General features: G+C 45.4%; 1 protein-coding gene across 3 annotated transcripts in view; it reads right to left on the minus strand.

The window, feature by feature from the left end:
• The window catches only part of LOC115167519 (glucocorticoid receptor), a 55904-nt gene that overhangs the window by 16100 nt on the left and 12153 nt on the right, over positions 1-27651 (minus strand). For 2 of the 3 annotated variants that reach the window (XM_029721994.1, XM_029722014.1), the window contains exon 3: positions 1144-1322. In XM_029721994.1, the coding sequence (XP_029577854.1) occupies positions 1144-1322 (179 nt within the window). The remainder of the gene's footprint in view (positions 1-1143; positions 1323-27651) is intronic. The other variant, XM_029722003.1, reaches the window with a different exon arrangement.

Genomic DNA, 27651 nt, shown 5'->3' on the forward strand with positions numbered 1-27651 from the left:
TTCTTAACTGACTTGTCTAGTTAAATAAAGGTTAAATAAAACATTATACATTTCCTGGATGGCAGGAAGCTCTGGGCTGTCCACACCAACATCTGTAGCACTTTGCGGTCAAGGGCGGTGCAATTGCCATAACAAGCTGTGATGCAGGCTCTGATCAGTCCCTACACCCAAAGAAGGGCACTGCGTTCATCCACCTCTGGCCTGCTCGCCTCCCTACATCTGCGGAAGCACAGTTCCCGCTCAGCCCAGTCAAAACTGTTCGCTGCTCTGGCACCCCAATGGTGGAACAAGCTCCCTCACGACGCCAGGACAGCGGAGTCAATCACCACCTTCCGGAGACACCTGAAACCCCACCTCTTTAAGGAATACCTGGGATAGGACTAAGTAATCCTTCTAACCTTCCCCCCCACCCCAAAAAATATATAGATGTACTATTGTAAAGTGGTTGTTCCACTGGATATCATAAGGTGAATGTACCAATTTGTAAGTCGCTCTGGATAAAAGCGTCTGCTAAATTACGTAAATGTAATGTAAATGTAAGACGCTCTCGATGGTGCAGCTGTAGAACCTTTTGAGGATCTGAGGGCCAAATCTTTTCAGCCTCTTGAGGGGGAAGAGGCGCTGCCATTCCCTCTTCACGACTGTGCGGGTGTTTGTGGACCATGTTAAGTCCTTAGTGATGTGGATGCCAAGGAACTTAAAAGCTATCGACCTGGTCCAAAACAGCCCTGTCGATGTGCATGGGGGCGTGCTCTCCCCTCTTTCTCCTATAGTCTACGATCAGATCCTTGATCTTACTGGCGTTGAGGGAGAGGCTGATGTCCTGGCACCACACTGCTAAGTCTCTGACCTCCTCCATGTAAGCAGACTCAATGCTGTCGGCGGTTTTGATTTTATGTCACTGGCCTCCACAAATGTAAAAAATCCTACCTTGCCAGTATCTACCGTAAACCAAACGGTAGATACTGGCAAGGTGTCTTACCATCTCAGTCCTTGCCACAGGCAAGTATGATGATACATAAACCACACATCATTTCATGACATCACCAGTGGTAGCCCAGTTCCACATCCGTTTCTGCCTACTTGGCAAGGTAGTAAAAACAAATCTGGGACCAGACCATATGAGTTGTCCTAGCATCTCACCCCTTGCCCCTGTACCTTCCACGGCTCTCTTGAAGAACACCTTGCAGCTTCCGCAGGTGAGCACCCCGTAGTGACAGCCAGACGCCTCATCTGAACACACCAGACAGATCTTATGGGCGGTCCCGGCCTTGCCCTGGGTTGTACACGACGCAGCGCCACCACCCTGCCTGGAGGTTGAACTGCATTGAGAGGAGAGCAGGCAAGAGGAGAGCAAGGAAGAGAGGAGAGCAGGGAAGCGAGGAGAGCAGGGAAGAGAGGAGAGCAGGGAAGAGAGGAGAGCAAGGAAGAGAGGAGAGCAAGGAAGAGAGGAGAGCAAGGAAGAGAGGAGAGCAAGGAAGAGAGGAGAGCAGGGAAGAGAGGAGAGCAGGGAAGAGAGGAGAGCAGGGAAGGGAGGAGAGCAGGGAAGAAAGGAGAGGAGAGCAGGGAAGAGAGGAGAGCAGGGAAGAGAGGAGAGCAGGGAAGAGAGGAGAGCAGGGAAAAGAGGAGAGCAAGGAAGGGAGGAGAGCAGGGAAGAGAGGAGAGCAGGGAAGGGAAGAGAGGAGAGCAGGGAAGAGAGGAGAGCAGGGAAGAGAGGAGAGCAGGGAAGAGAGGAGAGCAGGGAAGAGAGGAGAGCAGGGAAGAGAGGAGAGCAGTGAAGAGGAGGGACAGTCAGTAACAAGTGTGATTTTCTGAATGAATACAAAATAATAACTTTGCAACAAGTGCCAAATACACACTGATGATGATGCTCCTGGAATTCTGAAAACATTTCAACACTATTCCCACAGAGACAGAGCAGACTCTCTTAACTATGTACCAGCTCACCTAGAAGCATGTGGCTCCCTCACTTTTTGTGAGCTGGAACACTGTAACAGCAGGGGAACTCAACACATGTACAGTGAGGGAAAAAAGTTCCCTTCTGATTTTGTATATTTCCCTCATTAAAATGCAAATCAATTTATAACATTTTTGACATTCGTTTTCTGGATATTTTTGTTGTCATTCTGTCTCTCACTGTTCAAATAAACCTACCATTAAAATTATAGACTGATCATTTCTTTGTCAGTGGGCAAACATACAAAATCAGCAGGGGATCAAATACTTCCCCCCCCCACTGTACTTCCCTCTGCTCTTGAAAAGCATCCCTTCTACATTTTCACAGCATGCCTAGGGTTATTTTAGTTTACAAACCAACATACTGTATGTGAGCTAAACATATACATATTCCAAACAGGGCAGGGCACATCTACTGCTTGGCACATCTACTGTTACACTTCCTACAGTTGAGATCAGATCCCCTACATTTTACTCTGGAGCTTACAACAATACCTGTGTGCTAGGATGAGTTTCTTTTTTCTAAAATGTCCAACATTTTACTTTAAGATCCAAAGAACAAACATATAAACTGTGGTTCAACCATTTCTTCTATGTCCTCCACACCATCTAAAGACCTGTGGTAGGATCACCATACCTGATGTCGGCAGGTAGCCTAGTGGTTCGAGCGTTGGGCCAGTAACCGAAAGGTTGCTGGATCAAATCCCAGAGCTGACAAGGTAAAAATCTGTCGTTCTGCCCATAAACAAGGCAGTTAACCCACTGTTCCTAGGCCGTCATTGTAACTAAGAATTTGTTCTTAACTGACTTGCCTAGTTAAATAAGGTTAAATAAATAAAAAATATCGTCATGAAGCATAACTGTTCCTAGAATCACAGTTGTTTTAATTCTATCTGTCATGATTTAGAGCTACCATGATCACTTTCTCTACAAGTTAGAGAGGCCTGTCCGTTCTATATAATTAATTTCTATCTGATTTTGAAGGTTTCGCAACATGTTCTCTGTCTGACCATGTCCTAGCTGTTTGAGGTGCCCTTTCCCACTAGGTGGAGCAGTTCCTTGCTGCTACTTCCTCTGCTGTAGTCTCAGGTCCCCACCCCCCTCGTGTTGCTCCTGTTTACTGCTAAGCCCCAGCCAGCCACAGCAGGAGCAGCCGCTACGCCCACTGTAGTGAGACAGAGCAACACAGACTCAGAGCTGTACTGAGAGGAAATGGCCTACTGCGACACAGCAGCAGCAAACCTCAACTGTCTGCCACAACACAAACATCTGGTTTATCTTCATCTGATCTGAGACTTTTAGAAGTCACCGGCTGCTTCTCAAACAACACTATGAGGAGACTGCTGCTGAGACAGAGCAGCACTCAGAGCATACAGCTACACCTTATTACTGACTGCTGCTGCTGCTACTACTACCACTACTACTACTACTGCTGATACCACTACTACTACTACTGCTACCACTACTACCACTGCTACCACTACTACCACTACTACTGCTTCTACCACTACTACTACTGCTACCACTACTACCACTACTACCACTACTACTGCTGCTACCACTACTACTGCTACCACTACTACCACTACTACTGCTGCTACCACTACTACTGCTACCACTACTACCACTACTGCTGCTACCACTACTACTGCTACCACTACTACTGCTGCTGCTACCAATACTACTGCTGCTACCACTACTACTGCTGCTACCACTACTACTGCTACCACTACTACTGCTGCTGCTACCACTACTGCTGCTACCACTACTACTGCTACCACTACTACTGCTGCTGCTACCACTACTACCACTACTGCTACTACCACTACCACTACTGCTGCTACCACTACTACCACTGCTGCTACCACCACTACTACTACTACTGCTGCCACCACTACTACTACTACTACTGCTGCCACCACCACTACTACTACTACTGCTGCCACCACCACTACTACTACTACTGCTGCTACTACTACTATTACTGCTGCTACTACTATTACTGCTGCTACTACTACTACTGCTGCTACTACTGCTACTGCTACTACTACTACTACTACTGCTACTACTACTACTACTATTATTGCTGCTACTACTGCTACTACTGCTACTACTACTACTGCTACTACTACTATTATTGCTGCTACTACTACTGCTACTACTACTACTGCTGCTGCTGCTGCTGCTGCTGCTGTTACTACTGCTGCTGCTGCTACTACTGCTGCTGCTGCTGCTACTACTACTCCTACTGCTGCTACCACTACTACCACTACTGCTGCTACCACTACTACCACTACTACTACTGCTGCTACCACTACTACCACTACTACCACTGCTGCCACCACCACTACTACTGCTGCCACCACCACCACCACCACCACCACTACTACTACTACTACTACTACTACTACTACTACTACTACTACTGCTGCTACTACTACTGCTGCTACTACTGCTGCTGCTACTACTGCTGCTACTACTGCTGCTACTATTACTACTGCTGCTACTACTGCTGCTACTACTACTACTACTACTACTACTACTACTACTACTGCTGCTACTACTGCTGCTACTATTATTGCTGCTACTACTGCTGCTGCTACTGCTGCTGCTACTATTATTGCTGCTACTACTGCTGCTGCTACTGCTGCTACTACTACTACTACTACTACTACTACTACTACTACTACTACTACTACTACTACTACTACTACTACTACTACTACTACTACTACTACTACTACTACTACTACTACTACTACTACTACTACTACTACTACTACTACTACTACTACTGCTGCTGCTGTTACTACTGCTGCTGCTGCTGCTACTACTACTCCTACTGCTGCTACTACTACTGCTGCTACTACTACTACTGCTACTCCTACTACTACTACTACTACTACTGCTGCTACTACTGCTACTACTACTACTGCTACTACTACTACTGCTGCTGCTATGCACTGAGCTGGCCAACAAACCTGTCTGTCTGTCTACTTCCCATATATAGTGGACCTTCTGCACCATGTTTGACCAGTAAGGGCACTACAGCACATTCGGAAAGTATTCAGACCCCTTGACTTTTTCAAAATGTTGTTACATTTTTACATTACATTTACATTTTAGTCATTTAGCAGACGCTCTTATCCAGAGCGACTTACAGTAGTGAATGCATACATTTCATAAATGTTTTTCTCCGTACTTGTTACATTACAGCCTTATTCTAAAATTGATTAAATTGCCCCCCCCCCCTCAATCTACACACACCCCATAATGACAAACCAAAAACGGGTTTTTAGAAATGTTTGCAAATGTATTAAACATTTTAAATGGAAATATCACATTTACATAAGTATTCAGACTCTTTACTCAGTACTTTGTTGAAACACCTTTGGCAGCAATCGAGCCTCGAGTCTTCTTGGGTATGACGCTACAAGCTTGGCACACCTGTATTTGGGGACTTTTTCCGATTCTTCTCTGTAAGCTCTGTCAGGTTGGATGGGGAGCGTCGCTGCATAGCTATTTTGAGGTCTCTCCAGAGATGTTTGATCGGGTTCAAGTCCGGGCTCTGGCTGGGCCACTCAAGGACATTCAGAGAATTGTCCGGAAGCCACTTCTGCGTTGTCTTGGCTGTGTGCTTTGGGTCGTTATCCTGTTGGAAGGTGAATCTTCGCCCCAGTCTGAAGTCCTGAGCAGGTTTTCATCAAGGATCTCTCTGTACTTCACTCCGTTCATCTTTCCCTCGATCCTGACTAGTCTCCATGCCACTGAAAAACATCCCCATAGCATGATGCTGCCACCACCATGCTTCACCGTAGGGATGGTGCCAGGTTTCCTCCAGATATGAAGCTTGGCATTCAGGCAAAAGAGTTCAATCTTGCTTTTATCAAACCAGAGAATCTTGTTTCTCATGGTCTGAGAGTCTTTAGGTGCCTTTTGGCAAACTCCTACATGGGCAAACAGTCTACATGGCTTGTACACTGTAGAGTAGACCCAAGCCATCAAAGTGTAAAATTCTACCAGTTACATCAAGTGGAGGAAGGCTGTCATGTGCCTTTTACTCAGGAGTGGCTTCTGTCTGGCCACTCTACCATGAAGGCCTGATTGGTGGTGAGCTGCAGCGATGGTTGTCCTTCTGAAAGGTTCTCCCATCTCCACAGAGGAACTCTGGAGCTCTGTCAGAGTGACAAACGGGTTTTTGGTCACCTCCCTGACCAAGGCCCTTCGGTCAGTTGGTCAGTTTGGCTGGGCGGCCAGCTCTAGGAAGAGTCTTGGTGGTTCCAAACAGCTTTCATTTAAGAATGTGCCTCGACACAATCCTGTTCCGGAGCTCGACGGACAATTCCTTCGACCTCATAGCGTGATTTTTTTCTCTGACATGCACTGTCAATAGCTGGACCTTATATAGACAGGTGTGTGCCTTTCCAAATCATATCCAATCAATTGAATTTAACACAGGTGGACTCCAATAAAGTTGTAGAAACATCAAAGATAATCAAAGGAAACAGGATGCACCTGAGCTCAATTTCAAGTCTCATAGCAATGGGTCTGAAAACATATGTAAATAAGGTATCTTTTTTAAAATAAATTTGCAAACATTTCTAAAAACCTGTTTTCGTTTTCTCATTATGGGTTATTGTGTGTAGTTGTATGAGGAGGAAAATACATTTGATCCATTTTAGAATAAGACTAACGTAAAAAAAAATTGTTAAAAATCTAGGTCTGAATACTTTCCGAATGCTGTGCATATGGAGGAATCGTGAGCCATTTAAGATGCAGGTCTCGTCTCTGGTGGTTTAAGACATCCACAGTTTCGCAAACTCCCCAGCCAGTCAAGTTCAGAGTATTTCTATACTTAGCCCTGAGACATGGCTTGTAGACTGTAGAGTAGACCCAAGCCATCAAAGTGTAAAATTCTACCAGTTACATCAAGTGGAGGTAGGTTGTTACCATCATCATTAGGGCCAACCCACTCAGCCAAGGGAGTCAGAATCAGTTGGGTCTGAGGATCAAAGGAATGACTTCAGTCCAGCAACACTCAACCAGTCAGCAGTATAAATAACCAGTCCAGCAACACTCAACCAGTCAGCAGTATAAATAACCAGTCCAGCAACACTCAACCAGTCAGCAGTATATATAACCAGTCCAGCAACATTCAACCAGTCAGCAGTATAAATAACCAGTCCAGCAACACTCAACCAGTCAGCAGTATAAATAACCAGTCCAGCAACACTCAACCAGTCAGCAGTATAAATAACCAGTTCAGCAACACTCAACCAGTCAGCAGTATAAATAACCAGTTCAGCAACACTCAACCAGTCAGCAGTATAAATAACCAGTCCAGCAACTCTCAACCAGTCAGCAGTATAAATAACCAGTCCAGCAACACTCAACCAGTCAGCAGTATAAATAACCAGTCCAGCAACACTCAACCAGTATAAATAACCAGTCCAGCAACACTCAACCAGCCAGCAGTATAAATAACCAGTCCAGCAACACTCAACCAGCCAGCAGTATAAATACCCAGTCCAGCAACACTCAACCAGTCAGCAGTATAAATAACCAGTCCAGCAACACTCAACCAGTCAGCAGTATAAATAACCAGTCCAGCAACACTCAACCAGTCAGCAGTATAAATAATCAGTCCAGCAACACTCAGCTGTATAAATAACCAGTCCAGCAACACTCAACCAGTCAGTAGTATAAATAACCAGTCCAGCAACACTCAACCAGTCAGCAGTATAAGTAACCAGTCCAGCAACACTCAACTAGTATAAATAACCAGTCCAGCAACACTCAACCAGTCAGCAGTATACATAACCAGTCCAGCAACACTCAACCAGTCAACAGTATAAATAACCAGTCCAGCAACACTCAACCAGTCAGCAGTATAAATAACCAGTCCAGCAACACTCAACCAGTCAGCAGTATAAATAACCAGTCCAGCAACACTCAACCAGTATAAATAACCAGTCCAGCAACACTCAACCAGTATAAATAACCAGTCCAGCAACACTCAACCAGTCAGCAGTATAAATAACCAGTCCAGCAACACTCAACCAGTATAAATAACCAGCAAGAGTAGGGTGGGTCTGTCTGTATAGGTCTGTCTGTCTGTATAGGTCTGTCTGTCTGTATAGGTCTGTCTGACCCGGACCTTGTTCACACTATTACCTTTTACACACTGCTGAGCCAAACGGATGTATACTGGGCGGGCTGGATGAGCAGACGCCCTGAACTCTGCTGCTGCCAGTCCCAACAACAACAAAGCCATCATGATCCTGCTCAGAGCCGCTGTGGTTCTGACCCTGAGACACTTTTTTACCCTTTACACACTGCTGAGCCGACCTATACTGGGCTGGCCTGACTACACATCTTCCATACCGTGGGCTTGACCTTGGCTATGTCCCAAACGAAACCTAAACAACCCGGAAAAACATTTCATTTCTGGCTTCTCATCGCTTGTGTTCCAAATAGGAAACTATTTCCTATATAGTGCACTACTTTTGACCAGATCCCTATGGGTCCTCGTTACAAGTAGTGCCCTGTATAGTAAATAGTACGCCATTTGGAACACAGCCAATAAGAAGACAGAAATATGAAATGTGTTTTTCAGGGTTGGCAGCGCTACATAGATCAGGGTTGCATGACAAAGTGGGGAAACACAATTTCCTCTGTGAAGGCAAATGCTGCTAAGAGCAGAGCTTCAAGGCTACAGGAAGCTCTTACATTCCCTCACAGAGTTTTCTATAGCACAAGAAAGAGAAGACGACAGAGGAAGTCAAACTCCCTGCACCAAGCAAAAATATTAGGCTAATTGTAACGAGACTTTCTGCAGTGTTTACTATGAGGTTTACTCTGTAAAGCCTACTCCATACAGGCTTTACAGACGCTCCCCAACCCATGGCTTTTTAACTTAGTGTACCCTGTGCGCACAACCCATGTGGAACTCTGGGTCTCCACCAGCGTTTGGAACTGCTGATCTGCGGTCGAGAACGCCGAGTTAAAGTCTACTGACTGAAGGGCAGCGTAGGCTGAGATTTATGGCCCTGACGGAGACATGGATCCTCCCAGAGAACACGGAGTTACATCTCAGCCTACGCTGCCCTTCAGCCAGTAGACTTTATGGCCCTGATGGAGACATGGATCATCCCAGAGAACAGAGTTACATCTCAGCCTACGCTACCCTTCAGCCAGTAGACTTTATGGCCCTGACGGAGACATGGATCCTCCCAGAGAACACGGAGTTACATCTCAGCCTACGCTGCCCTTCAGCCAGTAGACTTTATGGCCCTGATGGAGACATGGATCATCCCAGAGAACAGAGTTACATCTCAGCCTACGCTGCCCTTCAGCCAGTAGACTTTATGGCCCTGATGGAGACATGGATCATCCCAGAGAACATTGCTACTCCAGCTGATCTCTCTTCATCTGACTACGTTTTCTCTCATAGTCCGAGAGCATCTGGTTGTCCTGGTGATGGCACAGGACTACTCATTTCTGCTGAGTGGAGATTTTCTCTATTCTCCCTCACTTACCTGTCCAGCTCCTGATTTGAATTCCATGTTGTCACTGTCACTTGTCCACTCAAGATGGTCATCTTTCGACCCACCAGGTGCCTTAAAAGAGTCCCCTTAAATGAGCTTCACCTTGACAAGCTATACTAAACAAGAATATAAACGTAACATGCAACAATTTCAAAGACTTTACTGAGTTACACTTCAAATAAGTAAATCAGTCAACTGAAATACATTTTAGGCCCTAATTTATGGATTTCATATGACTGTGAATACAGATACGCATCTGTTGGTCAGAGATACGTAAAAAAAAAGGTAGCGGCGAGGATCAGAAAACCAGTCAGTATCTGGTGTGACACCTCTCCTTCGCATAGAGTTTATCAGGCTGTCGATTGTGGCCTGTGGAATGTTGACCCACTCCTCTTCAATGGCTGTGCAAAGTTGCTTGATATTGGCGGGAACTGGAACATGCTGTCGTACACGTCCATCCAGAGCATCCCAAAAAAGCTGAATGGGTGACATGTCTGGTGAGTATGCTGGCCATGGAAGAACTGGGACAGTTTCATGTTTCAGGAATTGTCTCCAGATCATTGAGACATGGGGCCGTACATTATCATACTGAAACATGAGGTGATGGTGGCGGATGAATGGCACGACAATGGGCCTCAGGATCTCGTCACGGTATCTCTGTACATTCAAATTGCCATTGATAAAATGCAAGTGTGTTCATTGTCCGTAGCTTATGCATGTCCATACCCCCACCCCACCATGGGACACTCTGTTCACAACGTTGACATTAGCAAACCGCTCGTCCACACAACACCATACACACCGTCTGCCCGGTACAGTCGAAACCGGGTTTCATCCGTTTAGAGCACACTTCTCCAGCATGCCAGTGGTCAGCGAAGGTGAGCATTTACCATTTGAAGTCGGTTACGTCGCCGAACTGCAGTCAAGTCAAGACCCTGGTGAGGATGACAAGCACGCAGATGAACTTCCCTAAGATGGTTTTCATAAATTCTTTGGTTGTGCAAATCCAGTTTCATCAGCTGTCCGGGTGGCTGGTCTCAGATGATCCCGCAGGTGAAGAAGCCGGATGTTGAGATCCTTGGCTGGCGTGGTTACACGTGGTCTGCGGTTGTGAGGCCGGTTGGACATACTGACAAATTCTCTAAAACAATGTTGGAGGCGGCTTATGGTAGAGAAAATCAAAGTATCTGGCAACAGCTCTGGTGGACATTGCTGCAGTCAGCATGCCAATTGCACACTCCCTCAAAACTTGAGACATCGGTGGCATTGTGCTGTGTGACAAAACCGCACATTTTAGAATGGCCTTTTATTGTCCCCTTGAAATGCCACACCTGTCAGGTGGATGGATTATCTTGGCAAAGGAGAAATGCTCACTGACAGGGATGTAAACAAATTTGCGCACAAACAGAGAAATAAGCTATTTGTGCGTATGGAAAATGTCTGGGATCTTTTATTTCAGCTCATGAAACATGGAACCAACACTTTACATGTTGCTTTGATATTTTTGTTCAGTATAATATCATGGCTCAACGCTCTTCGTACTGGGCTACTTCAACCTCCTGACGTCTACATTCGATTCATTTACTTATTTTCAACTCTTTCATTCCCCTCCTTGCCTATTTTGACCTCATCTATTTCCAGTCCCCTCCCACTCACAAGGCAGACAATATGCTGGACCTCATCTTTACTAGAGGATGTTCTCCTACTAATCTCACTGTAACCCCCCTCCAGGTCTCTGTTCTCCTACTAATCTCACTGTAACCCCCCTCCAGGTCTCTGTTCTCCTACTAATCTCACTGTAACCCCCCTCCAGGTCTCTGTTCTCCTACTAATCTCACTGTAACCCCCCTCCAGGTCTGTTCTCCTACTAATCTCACTGTAACCCCCCCTCCAGGTCTCTGTTCTCCTACTAATCTCACTGTAACCCCCCTCCAGGTCTCTGTTCTCCTACTAATCTCACTGTAACCCCCCTCCAGGTCTGTTCTCCTACTAATCTCACTGTGACCCCCCTCCAGGTCTCTGTTCTCCTACTAATCTCACTGTAACCCCCCTCCAGGTCTCTGTTCTCCTACTAATCTCACTGCAACACTCAGCCCCTACCCCTCCAGGTCTCCCTCTCCTCCAACCCTAGCCACTCAGCCCCTACCCCTCCAGGTCTCCTTCTCCTCCAACCCTAGCCACTCAGCCCCTACCCCTCCAGGTCTCCTTCTCCTCCAACCCTAGCCACTCAGCCCCTACCCCTCCAGGTCTCCCTCTCCTCCAACCCTAGCCACTCAGCCCCTACCCAGATGGTCATGCGTCGTCGCAGTCTTCGATCTCTCTCTCCCTCTACTCTCTCCTATCATCTCTGCCTTCTGCTAAATCCTTCTCCCTCCTGTCTCTGCCTCTTCAGCCATACTCTCCTGCCTTTCCGCATCCTATGACTCACACATTTTCCCCTTTCTTCCCGGTCGGCTTGGCACTCCCCTCCTGCTCCATGGCTGAATGACTCATTGGGAGCTTAGAGAACAGGGCTGAGGGCAGCTGAGCAAAAATGAAGAAAAACTAAACTAAACTAACCCTAACTTCCGGAGGACCCATCATCCTTTCACTTCCTTCTCTTCCTCTGTCTCCGCTGCTAAAGCTACTTTCTATCAGTCTAAATTTCCTAACCATAAGAAACACTTTTCAACCTTCTCCTCCCACGTTAATTCTTCACCCCCTCCATCCTCCCTCTCCGCGGACAACTTTGTTAACCACTTTGAAAAGAAATAGATGACATCTGCTTCTCATTCACTCAGCCTATTGAGTCCACTGGTCCTACTCACACAGAACTACGCTAACGCCTTGACCTCTTTCTCAAGACGAAATCCTGTGACTAGTGAGGTCTGGCCCGACAACCGGCCTGCTCAAACCTGTTTTATTATCATCTGAAACAATTTGCTTCTCCTGTCTTGAACGTCAAAGCTTTATTCTGTGATCTCCCAAAATAAATGGAATCTCTTTGACGAGACCTTCAGTCAGTGAATCAGGCTGCCTCCTTAGTAAGAGGAGGCTTTTTTCCATACATGCTTTCAAACTAGAGTAAAACCCCTTAATTATGCCCTTACTAGCGGTCGACCGATTAATCGGCATGGCCGATTAATTAGGGCCGATTTCAAGTTTTCATAACAATCGGTAATCTGCCTTTTTGGACACCGATCATGGCCGATTACATTGCACTCCACGAGGAGACTGCGTGGCAGGCTGACTACCTGTTATGCAAGTGAAGCAAGGAGCCAAGGTAAGGTGCTAGCTAGCATTAAACTTATCTTATAAAAAACAAATCAATCTTCACATAATCACTAGTTAACTACACATGGTTGATGATATTACTAGGTTAACTAGCTTTTCCTGCGTTGCGTATAATCAATGCAGTGCCTGTTAATTTATCATCGAATCACGGCTTACTTCAACTTCGCCAAACAAGTGATGACTTAACAAAAGCGCATATGCAAAAGTTTGGGCCGCCTGGCTCGTTGCAAACTGTGAACTAATTTGCCAGAAATTTTACATAATTATGACATAACATTGAAGGTTGTGCAATGTAACAGCAATATTTAGACTTAGGGATACCACCCGTTAGATAAAATACGGAACGGTTCCGTATTTCACTGAAAGAATAAATGTTTTGTTTTTGAAATTATAGTTTCCGGATTTGACCATATTAATGACCTAAGGCTCGTATTTCTGTGTGTTTATTATACTATAATTAAGTCTATGATCTGATATTTGATAGAGTAGTCTGACTGAGCGGTGGTAGGCAGCAGTAGGTTCGTAAGCATTCATTCAAACAGCACTTTACTGCGTTTGCCAGCAGCTCTTAGCAATACTTAAAGCACAGAGCTGTTTATGACTTCAAGCCTATCAACTCCCGAGATTAGGCTGGCAATACTAAAGTACCTATAAGAACATCCAATAGTCAAAGGTATAAGAAATACAAACGGTATAGAGAGAAATGTCGATGCATCCTAATTCCTATAATAACTACAACCTAAAACTTCTTAACTGGGAATACTGAACCACCAGCTTTCATATGTTCTCATGTTCTGAGCAAGGAACTTAAACATTGGCTTTTTTTACATGGCACAAATTGCACTTTTACTTTCTTCTCCAACACTGTGTTTTTGCATTATTTAAACCAAATTGAACATGTTTCATTATTTATTTGAGACTAAATAGATTTTATGTATTATATTAAGTTAAAATAAAAGTGTTCATTGTTCATTCAGTATTGTTGTAATTACAAATAATATAATATATAAAAAAATAAATTAAAATAAAAAAAAATAAGGGAGGGAGGGAGGGAAAAAATAAAATAAAAAACTCGGCCGACTAATCGGTATCGGCGGTTTCTGGTCCTCCAATAATCGGCGGTGAAAAATCATAATCGGCCGACCTTTATCCCTTACCTAAGGAAAACATTTGAAGGGCACTATGCAACACCCTTAAACAATTCCCTCAGGTAAAAGGAAAACGTTTGACGGGGCAATTATTCCTCAAGGGAAACGCTTAAGGTGTTTTAACTGGGCCCAGATACTACAGAGGACAGGAAGAGGAGAGGGCAACAGGAAGTCAAACCTTTTTCAAACTCGCTGCACCATGGAGAAATATCACTATCCCAGTAATGCTGGCCAGATGTTGGAATCTAATCTGCAGTGTTTACCCTACAATGTCTGCTGCCTGAGAGATAGCCTAGTTTACACAGTGAAGTAGGTGAATGACCGAGCTCCATAGTAAAAACCAGCCTAGTTTACACAGTGAAGTAGGTGAATGACCTAGCTCCATAGTAAAAACCAGCCTAGTTTACACAGTGAAGTAGGTGAATGACCGAGCTCCATAGTAAAAACCAGCCTAGTTTACACAGTGAAGCAGGTGAATGACCGAGCTCCATAGTAAAAACCAGCCTAGTTTACACAGTGAAGTAGGTGAATGACCGAGCTCCATAGTAAAAACCAGCCTAGTTTACACAGTGAAGCAGGTGAATGACCGAGCTCCATAGTAAAAACCAGCCTAGTTTACACAGTGAAGCAGGTGAATGACCTAGCTCCATAGTAAAAACCAGCCTAGTTTACACAGTGAAGCAGGTGAATGACCTAGCTCCATAGTAAAAACCAGCCTAGTTTACACAGTGAAGCAGGTGAATGACCGAGCTCCATAGTAAAAACCAGCCTTGCCCTAATTACTTATAAAGGCTCAGAGCTTTGGGCTACTTACACAACACTGTAAGACAGTGGTCACCCAGCGGTCCCAAGGCATTCCTAATCGATCACCCAAAATTTGCGTAGAAAAGCCAACGCTAAAGGCATAAAGGCTTGCTCTCCTTTTCTTTGTTTTTGTGTTGCGCTGCTGGCAGTAGGTGCACTTGATTCAGAAGCCCTGGGTGGGCAAAGTGCTCCCATTTCGAAACCATTTCAATTTGTCTGAAAAGTTAAACTCCTCCTACCCGGCGGACCGGGAGATCTGTGGCTAAATCAAGTGCGCCTTTTGCGCTGGCCAATCAGATAGCTCACTGTGCCTACCTACAGCTTCCATGACCCCGGCCACAGCAAAGTCTGATACGAGCCTACGAGACATTTCATAACTTTTAAAACCATGACCAGAGAGACTGTCAAAGAATACAGCAAAGAGCAGCTGTTTTTAAGAGTGAGTTCATGTCAAATCAATGTTTGTCCCGTGAGCCAAATACAACAGGTGTAGGTAGACTTTACAGTGAAATGCTTACTTACAAGCCTTTACTTACTTAAGTAAAAAAAAATAGGTATTAGGTAAACAATAGATATGTAAAGAAAAAAAGAAGTAAAATGCCAGTGAAAATAACAGTAGTGAGGCTATATACAGGGTATTACGGTACAGAGTCAATGTGGAGGCTATATACAGGGTGTTACGGTACAGAGTCAATGTGGAGGCTATATACAGGGTGTTACGGGACAGAGTCAATGTGGAGGCTATATACAGGGTGTTACGGTACAGAGTCAATGTGGAGGCTATATACAGGGTGTTACGGTACAGAGTCAATGTGGAGGCTATATACAGGGTGTTACGGTACAGAGTCAATGTGGAGGCTATATACAGGGTGTTACGGTACAGAGTCAATGTGGAGGCTATATACAGGGTGTTACGGTACAGAGTCAATGTGGAGGCTATATACAGGGTATTACGGTACAGAGTCAATGTGGAGGCTATATACAGGGTATTACGGTACAGAGTCAATGTGGAGGCTATATACAGGGGGTACTGGTACAGAGTGAGTGTGGAGGCTATATACAGGGGGTACCGGTACAGAGTCAATGTGGAGGCTATATACAGGGGGTACTGGTACAGAGTGAGTGTGGAGGCTATATACAGGGGGTACTGGTACAGAGTGAGTGTGGAGGCTATATACAGGGGGTACTGGTACAGAGTGAGTGTGGAGGCTATATACAGGGGGTACTGGTACAGAGTCAATGTGGAGGCTATATACAGGGGGGTACCGGTACAGAGTCAATGTGGAGGCTATATACAGGGTGTTACTGGTACAGAGTGAGTGTGCGGGGGTACAGGTTAGTCAAGGTAACTGGGGTAATATGTACATGTAGGTAGAGTTATTAAAGTGACTATGCATAGATAATAAATGGAGTAACAGCAGCGTAAAAGAGGGGTTGGCAGGTGAGGGGGGGGTCAATGCAAATAGTCCGGGTAGCCAATGTGCGGGGGCACTGGTTGGTCGGGCTAACTGAGGCAATATGTACATAACTTGAATGAACATTCTGCATTACCATGGAAAGGGGGTGTTGGCAACCGAAGATTTGCAACAACAACTTGCTTGTTTCAGCAAGCAGCAACAACGTTTCATCACGTTGTTAATAAGAGTCCATGTTTACGGGGTAAACCACACGAATGTCCGGATCTTCAGTCAGCTGTTCATTTTTAGGTTATGACGGTTATTTGATCCATAACCGCAGTTACAAGGTTATAAGGTAATTGTGTCAACCCTATAGGGAATAGGGCGCCATTTGGGATCCACCCTATGCCTCAACTCATACCGTGGTGCAGGAAGAGGCTCTGCTTTGCAACGCCCTACCTGACTGACATGGAAACAGAGAGGAGAGCAGTTAGTAGAGGGGGAGAAATAAATTATTCTTCACTGAGCTGAAATCCACTAAAAGAGAAGAACTAGTCCACTCCTTCTGAATCATCTTCACACACACACACACACACACACACACACACACACACACACACACACACACACACAAGCTTTGATCATTGGCAAAACACCTGCCTGCTAAAGCCTACTTTGTTACTATCATTATATAATAAAGCTTTAGTGGAGGAGAAAAACACTTCATATAATCATTATTAATATGGAAACAACATGGGAGGGAGGGAGCTGTGATTTGGATTAGGGCCTAAGCCTTTATCAACCAAACAGCAACCAGCCAACCACCCACCTATCTCTCTATTCATCTAAGAAAAGGAATTAGGCCATTACACTTAGCTGAGCTAGAGTCAGCATAGGGAATCCAATATCTACCACGATTAACCCAGTGGGATTCTCTCCTCCTACCACGACTAACCCAGCGGGATTCTCTCCTCCTACCACGATTAACCCAGTGGGATTCTCTCCTCCTACCACGACTAACCCAGCGGGATTCTCTCCTCCTACCACGATTAACCCAGTGGGATTCTCTCTTCCTACCACGACTAACCCAGCGGGATTCTCTCTTCCTACCACGATTAACCCAGTGGGATTCTCTCCTCCTACCACGACTAACCCAGCGGGATTCTCTCCTCCTACCACGATTAACCCAGTGGGATTCTCTCCTCCTACCACGATTAACCCAGCGGGATTCTCTCCTCCTACCACGATTAACCCAGTGGGATTCTCTCCTCCTACCACGATTAACCCAGTGGGATTCTCTCTTCCTACCACGATTAACCCAGCAGGATTCTCTCCTCCTACCACGATTAACCCAGTGGGATTCTCTCCTCCTACCACGATTAACCCAGCAGGATTCTCTCCTCCTACCATGATTAACCCAGTGGGATTGATTCTCTCCTCCTACCACGATTAACCCAGCAGGATTCTCTCCTCCTACCACGATTAACCCAGTGGGATTCTCTCCTCCTACCACGATTAACCCAGCGAGATTCTCTCCTCCTACCACGATTAACCCAGCGGGATTCTCTCCTCCTACCACGATTAACCCAGCGGGATTCTCTCCTCCTACCACGATTAACCCAGTGGGATTCTCTCCTCCTACCACGATTAACCCAGTGGGATTCTCTCCTCCTACCACGATTAACCCAGCGAGATTCTCTCCTACTACCACGATTAACCCAGCGGGATTCTCTCCTCCTACCACGATTAACCCAGTGGGATTCTCTCCTCCTACCACGATTAACCCAGTGGGATTCTCTCCTCCTACCACGATTAACCCAGCGGGATTCTCTCCTCCTACCACGATTAACCCAGTGGGATTGATTCTCTCCTCCTACCATGATTAACCCAGTGGGATTGATTCTCTCCCCCTACCACGATTAACCCAGTGGGATTCTCTCCTCCTACCACGATTAACCCAGTGGGATTCTCTCCTCCTACCACGATTAACCCAGTGGGATTCTCTCTTCCTACCACGATTAACCCAGTGGGATTGATTCTCTCCTCCTACCACGATTAACCCAGCGAGATTCTCTCCTCCTACCACGACTAACCCAGCGGGATTCTCTCCTACTACCACGATTAACCCAGTGGGATTCTCTCCTCCTACCACGATTAACCCAGTGGGATTGATTCTCTCCTCCTACCACGATTAACCCAGTGGGATTGATTCTCTCCTCCTACCACGATTAACCCAGTGGGATTGATTCTCTCCTCCTACCACGACTAACCCAGTGGGATTCTCTCTTGCTCCCTCGGTCTCATTCCATGTCAGTCTCTCTACGTCTCTCAGCACTCAAGTCTCTACACAAATCACATCATTGGCTTTGATACTCTGATTGGTTGTTAGACTATCCTCATTTTGATGTCAGCACAAACAACCTCTACGATGGCAGTGTCAGACTGAATGTACGGAGTGATGGATAAAGAGCTGCAGAATTAAATTTAGGGTGAGTGGTCAGGCAAGGTGTTGCCAGGAGCCAGCACCATACCACATCCATCTGCTCCTGATAACCAGCTCAGCTATCCGTCAGAACCACGTAGACTAGACGTGTCACCCAAATGGCACCCCTATTCCCTACATAGTGCACTAACTTTTGACCAAGGATAATAGGGCTCTGGTCAAAAGTAGCGCGCTACGTAGGGCAAAAGGGTGCCATTTGGGACACAACCTCGTGTGCAATCTTGGTATTTATGTAAGAGACAGTCCCAATCAATCATAACATTCTTTAAATTCCTACAGATGCTCTGTTTGAGTGCTCACATGCATTGTTGTCCTCTTAAGCCACTAACAGCACAACATAGGACTCTACCAGGAAACCACAGCACCTTCAATTCACATTTTCATATGGGGAAATGTATTCAAAGGATTCCAACCTCCTATCCACACAGGAAACAACGGTCTCATACATATCTGCTGCATTGGAGAGATCTAGATTCTGCTTTAGTGCTGACTGAAGGTTAGAGGCCAGACAACATGACTGGGCATCCGTAATGCCATGACAGCAAAAAAGGCATAGTCTAGTCATAGTGAATGAGCCATCTTTGAATGAAGCATCAAAAAAACATAAATTGTCTTCCTCACCCCCCCAAATTAATTACGTGATCTTGCAAGACATAGCATCGTTCTGAGAAGTGGCACCGGCAACACTACACCCCTGATTGGATGACTTCAGGAGTTTCACATAACCACAGGTGTATGAACTAAGTGGCGCATTCAGTTTTCAGTTGACTAAATTGTTTTTACACCATTGCAGCGGCGTAAAAGTGTCGAGGCTGAACCAAAATCATTTGGATCTGACAGCCAGATCTTGGTGACGTCCATGACTTTCGCTCTAAAGGATGACCTGGGGAAGCCTCCTCCATACGTCTACAGTTCAACTAAATGAATAAAGGAGTTGCCGTGCAGACAATTCAATCACTTCCTTGTCAACGAGCAGGTCACGTCATGTTTGTGTCTCACATGAGTTCACAATGAGGGAGTGTATTTCATGAGAAAAGGAGACGAGATAAGATAGGGATAGTAAACTTTCATTCACCACACAACCCAAAAGTTCACAATGAGGGAGTGTATTTCACAAGAGAAGGAAGAGACAATGGCTGTTGACCCATCACTAACCTTCCAAACTGAACCATGTGTGACAAGCACACATCAAGCTGCTGCCTCTGCATTGCTCTTTGGGGTTTTAGTATCTTTAAAGCACTTTGTGACAAATCAGAGGTCTCAATAACACAGGAAAGATTTTTTTAAAACACAGAAAAAATATCTTGTTGAGTTTGTAAACTCCCGAGTGGTTCAGCGGTCTAAGGCTCTGCATCTCAGTGCTAGAGGCGTCACTACAGACCCTGGTTCAGCGGTCTAAGGCTCTGCATCTCAGTGCTAGAGGCGTCACTACAGACCCTGGTTCAGCGGTCTAAGGCTCTCCATCTCAGTGCTAGAGGCGTCACTACAGACATCCTGGTTCAGCGGTCTAAGGCTCTGCATCTCAGTGCTAGAGGCGTCACTACAGACCCTGGTTCAGCGGTCTAAGGCTCTGCATCTCAGTGCTAGAGGCGTCACTACAGACCCTGGTTCAGCGGTCTAAGGCACTGCATCTCAGTGCTAGAGGCGTCACTACAGACATCCTGGTTCAGCGGTCTAAGGCACTGCATCTCAGTGCTAGAGGCGTCACTACAGACATCCTGGTTCAGCGGTCTAAGGCTCTCCATCTCAGTGCTAGAGGCGTCACTACAGACATCCTGGTTCAGCGGTCTAAGGCTCTGCATCTCAGTGCTAGAGGCGTCACTACAGACCCTGGTTCAGCGGTCTAAGGCTCTGCATCTCAGTGCTAGAGGCGTCACTACAGACATCCTGGTTCAGCGGTCTAAGGCACTGCATCTCAGTGCTAGAGGCGTCACTACAGACATCCTGGTTCAGCGGTCTAAGGCTCTGCATCTCAGTGCTAGAGGCGTCACTACAGACCCTGGTTCAGCGGTCTAAGGCACTGCATCTCAGTGTTAGAGGCGTCACTACAGACCCTGGTTCAGCGGTCTAAGGCTCTGCATCTCAGTGCTAGAGGCGTCACTACAGACCCTGGTTCAGCGGTCTAAGGCTCTCCATCTCAGTGCTAGAGGCGTCACTACAGACCCTGGTTCAGCGGTCTAAGGCTCGTGACATATTTGTAGCCAAATAGCCTTGCACTTCTGCTGCCATCTGATGAAACACGAAGCTATTTTCTGCCAAATGTGTTGCATTAATTTATGTTGCGTGAAGAAAAACTATAGTTCCACGTGAATGATCACTCTATTGAATAAAAACAACTGTTGGCTTTCAATATAAAACACAGGTGAAATGACGTAAAAAAAAGGCAGATTCTTTGTTTAAGTCTGCGTTTTGAAAATGCTAATTGCTGAAAGCTAATGTGACTCATTGCCGCTGATGTAAAAAGAGCTTTTAGAAGGGTCCAAAGTAGTGCACTATAAAAGGAGACATTTCAGATGACTGAGTCATAGGTTATAAAGGTGAGGCACGAAGTCATTTCACTGGCAGGTAAAGAATGAAAAACAGAGCTGAGAGACAAGCGTGTCTAAGCGTGTGTACGTATTAGTGCCAGCTTGTAATGGCTATCGACAGACACCTAGGAACAACATCAAACCGTGAGGCCAAAATTACATAAAGGGTGTGTCCAGACAGTCTTTACTACAGGTGTGCAGATCACCAGCCTCATGACAGACACCTAGGAACAACATCAAACCGTGAGGCCAAAATTACATAAAGGGTGTGTCCAGACAGTCTTTACTACAGGTGTGCAGATCACCAGCCTCATGACAGACAGAGGAACAGACCAAACCGTGAGGCCAAGCTTACATAAAGGGTGCGTTCCAGACAGTCTTTACTACAGTTGACCTCACAACACCTGACGAAGTGAATACATCTCTGGAGGAAGTGGACCCACATGAATATGATATTATCAATCTGCTGCAGCTGCAATTAAGTTAACCTGGAATGCACCCACAGAGGGCCAGAAAGGCCCAGTCCATCAGTGTCTGCTGTGCCTGTGGTTCAGCAGTGTTGCGTGAGAAGACAGGAGAGAGAGAGACTGAGACTGAGACAGAGAAAGCAAGAGAGAAACTGAGCTGCACTTCCTAACCTCCTGCCCAATGTATGACCATATTAGAGACACATATTTCCCTCAGATTACACAGATCCACAAAGAATTTGAAAACAGACACGATTTTGACAAACTCCCATATCTACTGGGTGAAATACCACAGTGTGCCATCACAGCAGCAAGATGTGTGACCTGTTGCCACAAGAAAAGGTCAGCCAGTGAAGAACAAACACCATTGTAAACACAACCCATATTTCTGCTTATTTATTTTCCCTTTTGTACTTTAACCATTTGCACATCGTTACAACACTGTCTCACGAGCGCGAGACGGAAAGCGAGAGCGCGAGACAGAGAGCGCGAGACGGAGAGCGCGAGACGGAAAGCGCAAGACGGAGAGCGCGAGACGGAGAGCGCGAGACGGAGAGCGCGAGACGGAAAGCGAGAGCGCGAGACGGAGAGCGCGAGACGGAGAGCGCGAGACGGAAAGCGAGAGCGCGAGACGGAGAGCGCGAGACGGAGAGCGCGAGACAGAGAGCGCGAGACAGAGAGCGCAAGACAGAGAGCGAGAGCGCGAGACAGAGAGCGAGAGCGCGAGACAGAGAGCGAGAGCGCGAGACAGAGAGCGCGAGACAGAGAGCGAGAGCGCGAGACAGAGAGCGAGAGCGCGAGACAGAGAGCGAGAGCGCGAGACAGAGAGCGAGAGCGCGAGACAGAGAGCGAGAGACAGAGAGCGAGAGCGCGAGACAGAGACAGAGAGCGCGAGACAGAGAGCGCGAGACAGAGACAGAGAGCGCGAGACAAAAAGCGAGAGCGCGAGACGGAGAGTGCGAGACGGAAAGCGAGAGCGCGAGACAGAGAGCGCGAGATGGAAAGCGAGAGCGCGAGACGGAAAGCGCGAGCGCGAGACGGAAAGCGCGAGCGCGAGACGGAAAGCGCGAGACGGAAAGCGAGAGACAGAGCGCGAGACAGAGCGCGAGAGCGCGAGACAGAGAGCGCGAGACAGAGAGCGAGAGACAGAGAGCGCGAGACAGAGAGCGCGAGACAGAGAGCGCGAGACAGAGACAGCGAGACATGACTTGGGGCCAAGCTTGGAGGGAGAGGGTTTCAGCTCAGCTAACGGCAAGCCGCTAAATATCACACAGGTTAGACACACGTCACCGCAGGCAGACAGGCACAAAAATTAAACCATACTCACTCCCACTCATCAGATACACAGACAGTCACACACAAACACACACGCGTGATTGGACCTGGATGTAAGTGGAAGACGAGACCTCTTGTTCTCATCCATCTGTTCCTAGTTAGAGCTGCTGTCACTAGGCTTGGGCAGTATACTGTATACCGGGGTATTTGGAAACAGCCACGGGATGGTTTTTCAATACCGTCAAAACTATTTCTTTGAAGATTTTCAATAAATGCTAATATTTCTAGCTACTTTTTAAGTAAATACCTGCTGTCAACTTGTGCAATACGTTAGGAGATAGTAATCGTGTTCTTCATGTCACCTGTCACATTATTTTACATGAAGTTTACTGTAGTTCCCTAGAATAGTTGAGCCAGTTGTCGTGACTTGACTTTAACATTAATCTGAAGACTAATTTAACTAATTAACTAAGTATATTCAAATTGTTACACAATTAAATTACATAATGTAACAATTAACTAATTAGGATCTGGGGCGCCACGAGAGCGGTTATTTAAAAAGAGTTACCATCTCCCAAATTAACCTTTTAGAGGTTTGTTTTTACCTATCACATCTACAGTAGAAGTTGGAAGTTTACATACACCTTAGCCAAATACATTTAAACTCAGTTTTTCACAATTCCTGACATTTAACCCTAGTAAAAATTCCCTGTCTTGGGTCAGTTAGGATCACCACTTTATTTTAAGAATGTGAAATGTCAGAATATTAATAGAGAGAATGATTTATTTCAGCTTTTATTTCTTTCATCACATTCCCAGTGGGTCAGAAGTTTACATACTCAATTAGTATTTGGTAGCATTGCCTTTAAATTGTTTAACTTGGGTCAAACGTTTCAGGTAGCCTTCCATAATAAGTTGGGTGAATTTTGGCCCATTCCTCCTGACAGAGCTGGTGTAACTGAGTCAGGTTTGCAGGCCTCCTTGCTCGCAAACACTTTTTCAGTTCTGCCCACAAATTTTCTATAGGATTGAGGTCAGGGCTTTGTGATGGCCACTCTAATACCTTGACTTTGTTGTCCTTAAGCCATTTTGTCACAACTTTGGAAGTATGCTTGGTTGGGGTCATTGTCCATTTGGAAGACCCATTTGCGACCAAGCTTTAACTTTCTGACTGATGTCTTGTCTGCCTCATGATGGCATCTATTTTGTGAAGTGCACCCGTCCCTCCTGCAACAAAGCACCCCCACTGTTTCCTCCAGCATCTTCACAAGGTCCTTTGCTGTTGTTCTGGGATTGATTTGCACTTTTCGCACCAAAGTACGTTCATCTCTAGGAGACAGAACGTGTCTCCTTCCTGAGCGGTATGACGGCTACGTGGTCCCATGGTGTTTATACTTGCGTACTGTTGTTTGTACAGATGAACGTGGTACCTTCAGGCGTCTGGAAATTGCTCCCAAGGATGAACCAGACTTGTGCAGGTCTACAATTTTTTTTCTGAGGTTTTGGCTGATTTCTTTTGATTTTCCCATGATGTCAAGCAAAGAGGCACTGAGTTTGAAGGTAGACCTTGAAATACATCTACGTCTCCAATTGACTCAAATGATGTAAATTAGCTTATCAGAAGCTTCTAAAGCCTTGACATCATTTTATGGAATTTTCCAAGCTGTTTAAAGGCACAGTCAACTTAGTGTATGTAAACTTCTGATCCATGAGAATTGTGATACAGTGAATTATAAGTGAAATAATCTGTCTGTAAACAATTGGTGGAAAAATGACTTGTGTCATGCAAAGTAGATGTCCTAAGCGACTTGCCAAAACTATAGTTTGTTAACAAGAAATGTGTGGAGTGGTTGAAAAACAAGTTTAATTGACTCCAACATAAGTGTATGTAAACTTCTGACTTCAACTGTATAAAAACAGTCAACTCATTAATCATAACCTCGTATCACCATTCTGAATAGTCTTAACCTCCTTGCATCGGCAAAAAACCCAAGCCTTACTTATGATTCAGTACTACACAAATTGGTTTAATACATTGTTTTACTAGCTAATTAAGTGGGAACACACAATGACAACATGGATGCTTGTTAAAGAAGCGATGGAGAAGGATAGAGACACTTAACATTGCCACATTCAGAAACTACTCTCACCTACAGTAACCATATACCTTTACACACGAACCGCCGCCCGCTTTGAGTAAGAAATCATGAATGTATTTACGTGAAATGCCTGGGTTCGCCAGGGATCTCTCGGTGAACGGCCAGCTTTGGAAAGGCGGATTGGGCATTTTCGTGGCACGCTTGTAAGGCTCTGATTGTCCGAAATGGTTCCAACTATTCTACTGTTGTCTTTCATAGTGGTCCGGTGACTTGCCTGAACAGAACTACAAAAAGTTGACTTTCCTTCCATTAGCTCTCGAAGAGGCTTCTTTGAAGATAAGCTAGCCAGCTTTATCGATGGTTCCCCAATGGGGTGATGAGAGTATCGTAATATGATGATTTGAGCAGAGTAACAGGACGGTCCTACTTAAAATTTGCTTTCTAAGATACTTTACCGGGAGGTGAGTTTATCGTCTCCACCTCGTGTTGAGATTCAAAGTTCAAACCATTTTAAAACGTGTTGCTGCCACTTCACGCTTTTCCTGGTTCAATGTGTTTTTTCCTTAATCCATAATTTATATAATTTGCACGAAAAGGAGCGGTTCCGGCAGGCTGGCACATTCCCTGAACTCACTCCGGGGCAGTGATCACTCACTGTGCAAAGTTATGGAAAACAATTGTCTCTTATAGCTTCTCAAATCACATCCCTCTCTTAACAAAAACACGTTTAGCATTTTTCATATTACAAGCACAACCCATAGTATGGAAACTTCAGCTATGTAATGTGTGTACTTTCCAAGTTACAGTATTTCCTTTTTAACATTTTTTATGACATCACAAAATGACAGTTCTATAGACCACGTTCTAAGTTCAAATTATCTTTCCAGCATTCGCTTTTGAACGTGTTAAGAGTTTCTGCGGAAAAAAAGGTCTGTTGAGACAAAGCACATTCCTTTAGTGAATTTGAGCACAGGCCTGGATCTTCTCCCTTGATTTACAACAGGATGTGAGTGTCAATCACCACTAGTTCTTTCCTTCCCCCTCTACAGGTGAGTGGGGGTCTGATTGAAGTTATTCATTGCAAACCTGACCTATTTGGATTCTCGTGGACAGTCGTGTTTGTTTGGAAATAGCAAAATGCGAGCCCCCAAGTGGTGAGGGTAGGCACGCCCGCCGACCCTCAACACGGGGTCACCTCAGAGATGCGTGCTTAGTCCCCTCCTGTACTCCCTGTTCACTCATGACTGCACGGCCAGGCACGACTCCAACACCATCATTAAGTTTGCTAAAGACACAACAGTTTCAAAGATTTTACTGAGTTACAGTTCATATAAGGAAATTAGTCAATTTAAATAAATGAAATAATTTATCTGTTGGTCAGAGATACGTTTAAAAAAATCTAAAAACCAGTCAGTATCTGGTGTGACCACTATTTGCCTCATGCAGTGTGACACCTCTCCTTCGCATAGAGTTTGTTCCGGTTGTTGATTGTTGACTATAAAATGTTATCCAACTCCTCTTCAATGGCTGTGCGAAATTGCTGGATATTGACGGGAAGTGGAACACGCTGTTGTACACGTCCATCCAGAGCATCCCAAACATGCTCAATGGGTGACATGTCTGGTGAGTATGCAGGCCATCGAAGAACTGGGACATTTTCAGCTTCCGGGAATTGTGTACAGATCCTTGCGACATTATCCTTATCATGCTGAAATATGTAGTGATCGGGATCTCGTCACGGTATATCTGTGCATTGAAATTGCAATTGATCAAATGCAATTGTGTTCGTTGTCCGTAGCTTATGCCTGCCCATACAATAACCCCACCGCCACCATGGGAAACTGTTCACAACGTTAACATCAGCAAACCGCTCGCCCACACAACGTCATACACACGGTCTACGGTTGAGAGGCAGGTTGGACGTACTGCCAAATTCTCTAAAACCACTTATGGTAGAAATTAACATCAGTCGGCATGCCAATTGCACACTCCCTCAAAACTTGAGACATCTGTGCATTGTGTTGTGTGACAAAACTGCACATTTTAGAGTGACCTTTTATTGTCCCCCAGCACAAGGTGCACCTGTGTAATGATCAATGCCCCTCAATTTTTGGGGGTTCATTGACTCAGCGCAAACTTGAACATTGTGAAATTTCTGTGCAACTTCCAGCATGCATTTACTGTGAACACTGAGGCTGTGCCCGCTTTAAGTTAGACTGAACAGTGGTCAAGGAGGCTACTGTGGCTATTTGATCATAATGTAGTTCTACCAGAGTGGCCTTCCATCAAAAACAATGGAGAAAATGCATCCCAGAACATTTGAACATGGAAATAGTTGTTCTATCATTCAACCTACAGTAGCAGCCAATGGGTGGTGTTCAATGTTGGCCTACATTCCATGAGACTTTGGGAAAATAACATGCAGGGCTTGACATTAACCTGTTTATCCACTTATCCTTCAGACACGGAGGTGACTGAAAATGTTGTGCTTGATAAACATTTTTTTTAAAAAACACTTCACAAAATAAAATGCATCATTATTCCCATACCATTTTTACAGAGAATCAGACAAATTATGCTACCCTCTTACCCTCTGCCTATTGGCTACTTAACTTATTCAAGCCTGTCTCAAAATACAACACCGCCCCTTTAAG

Source organism: Salmo trutta, chromosome 3 (assembly GCF_901001165.1).
Source record: "Salmo trutta chromosome 3, fSalTru1.1, whole genome shotgun sequence".
Lineage (NCBI taxonomy): Eukaryota > Metazoa > Chordata > Actinopteri > Salmoniformes > Salmonidae > Salmo > Salmo trutta.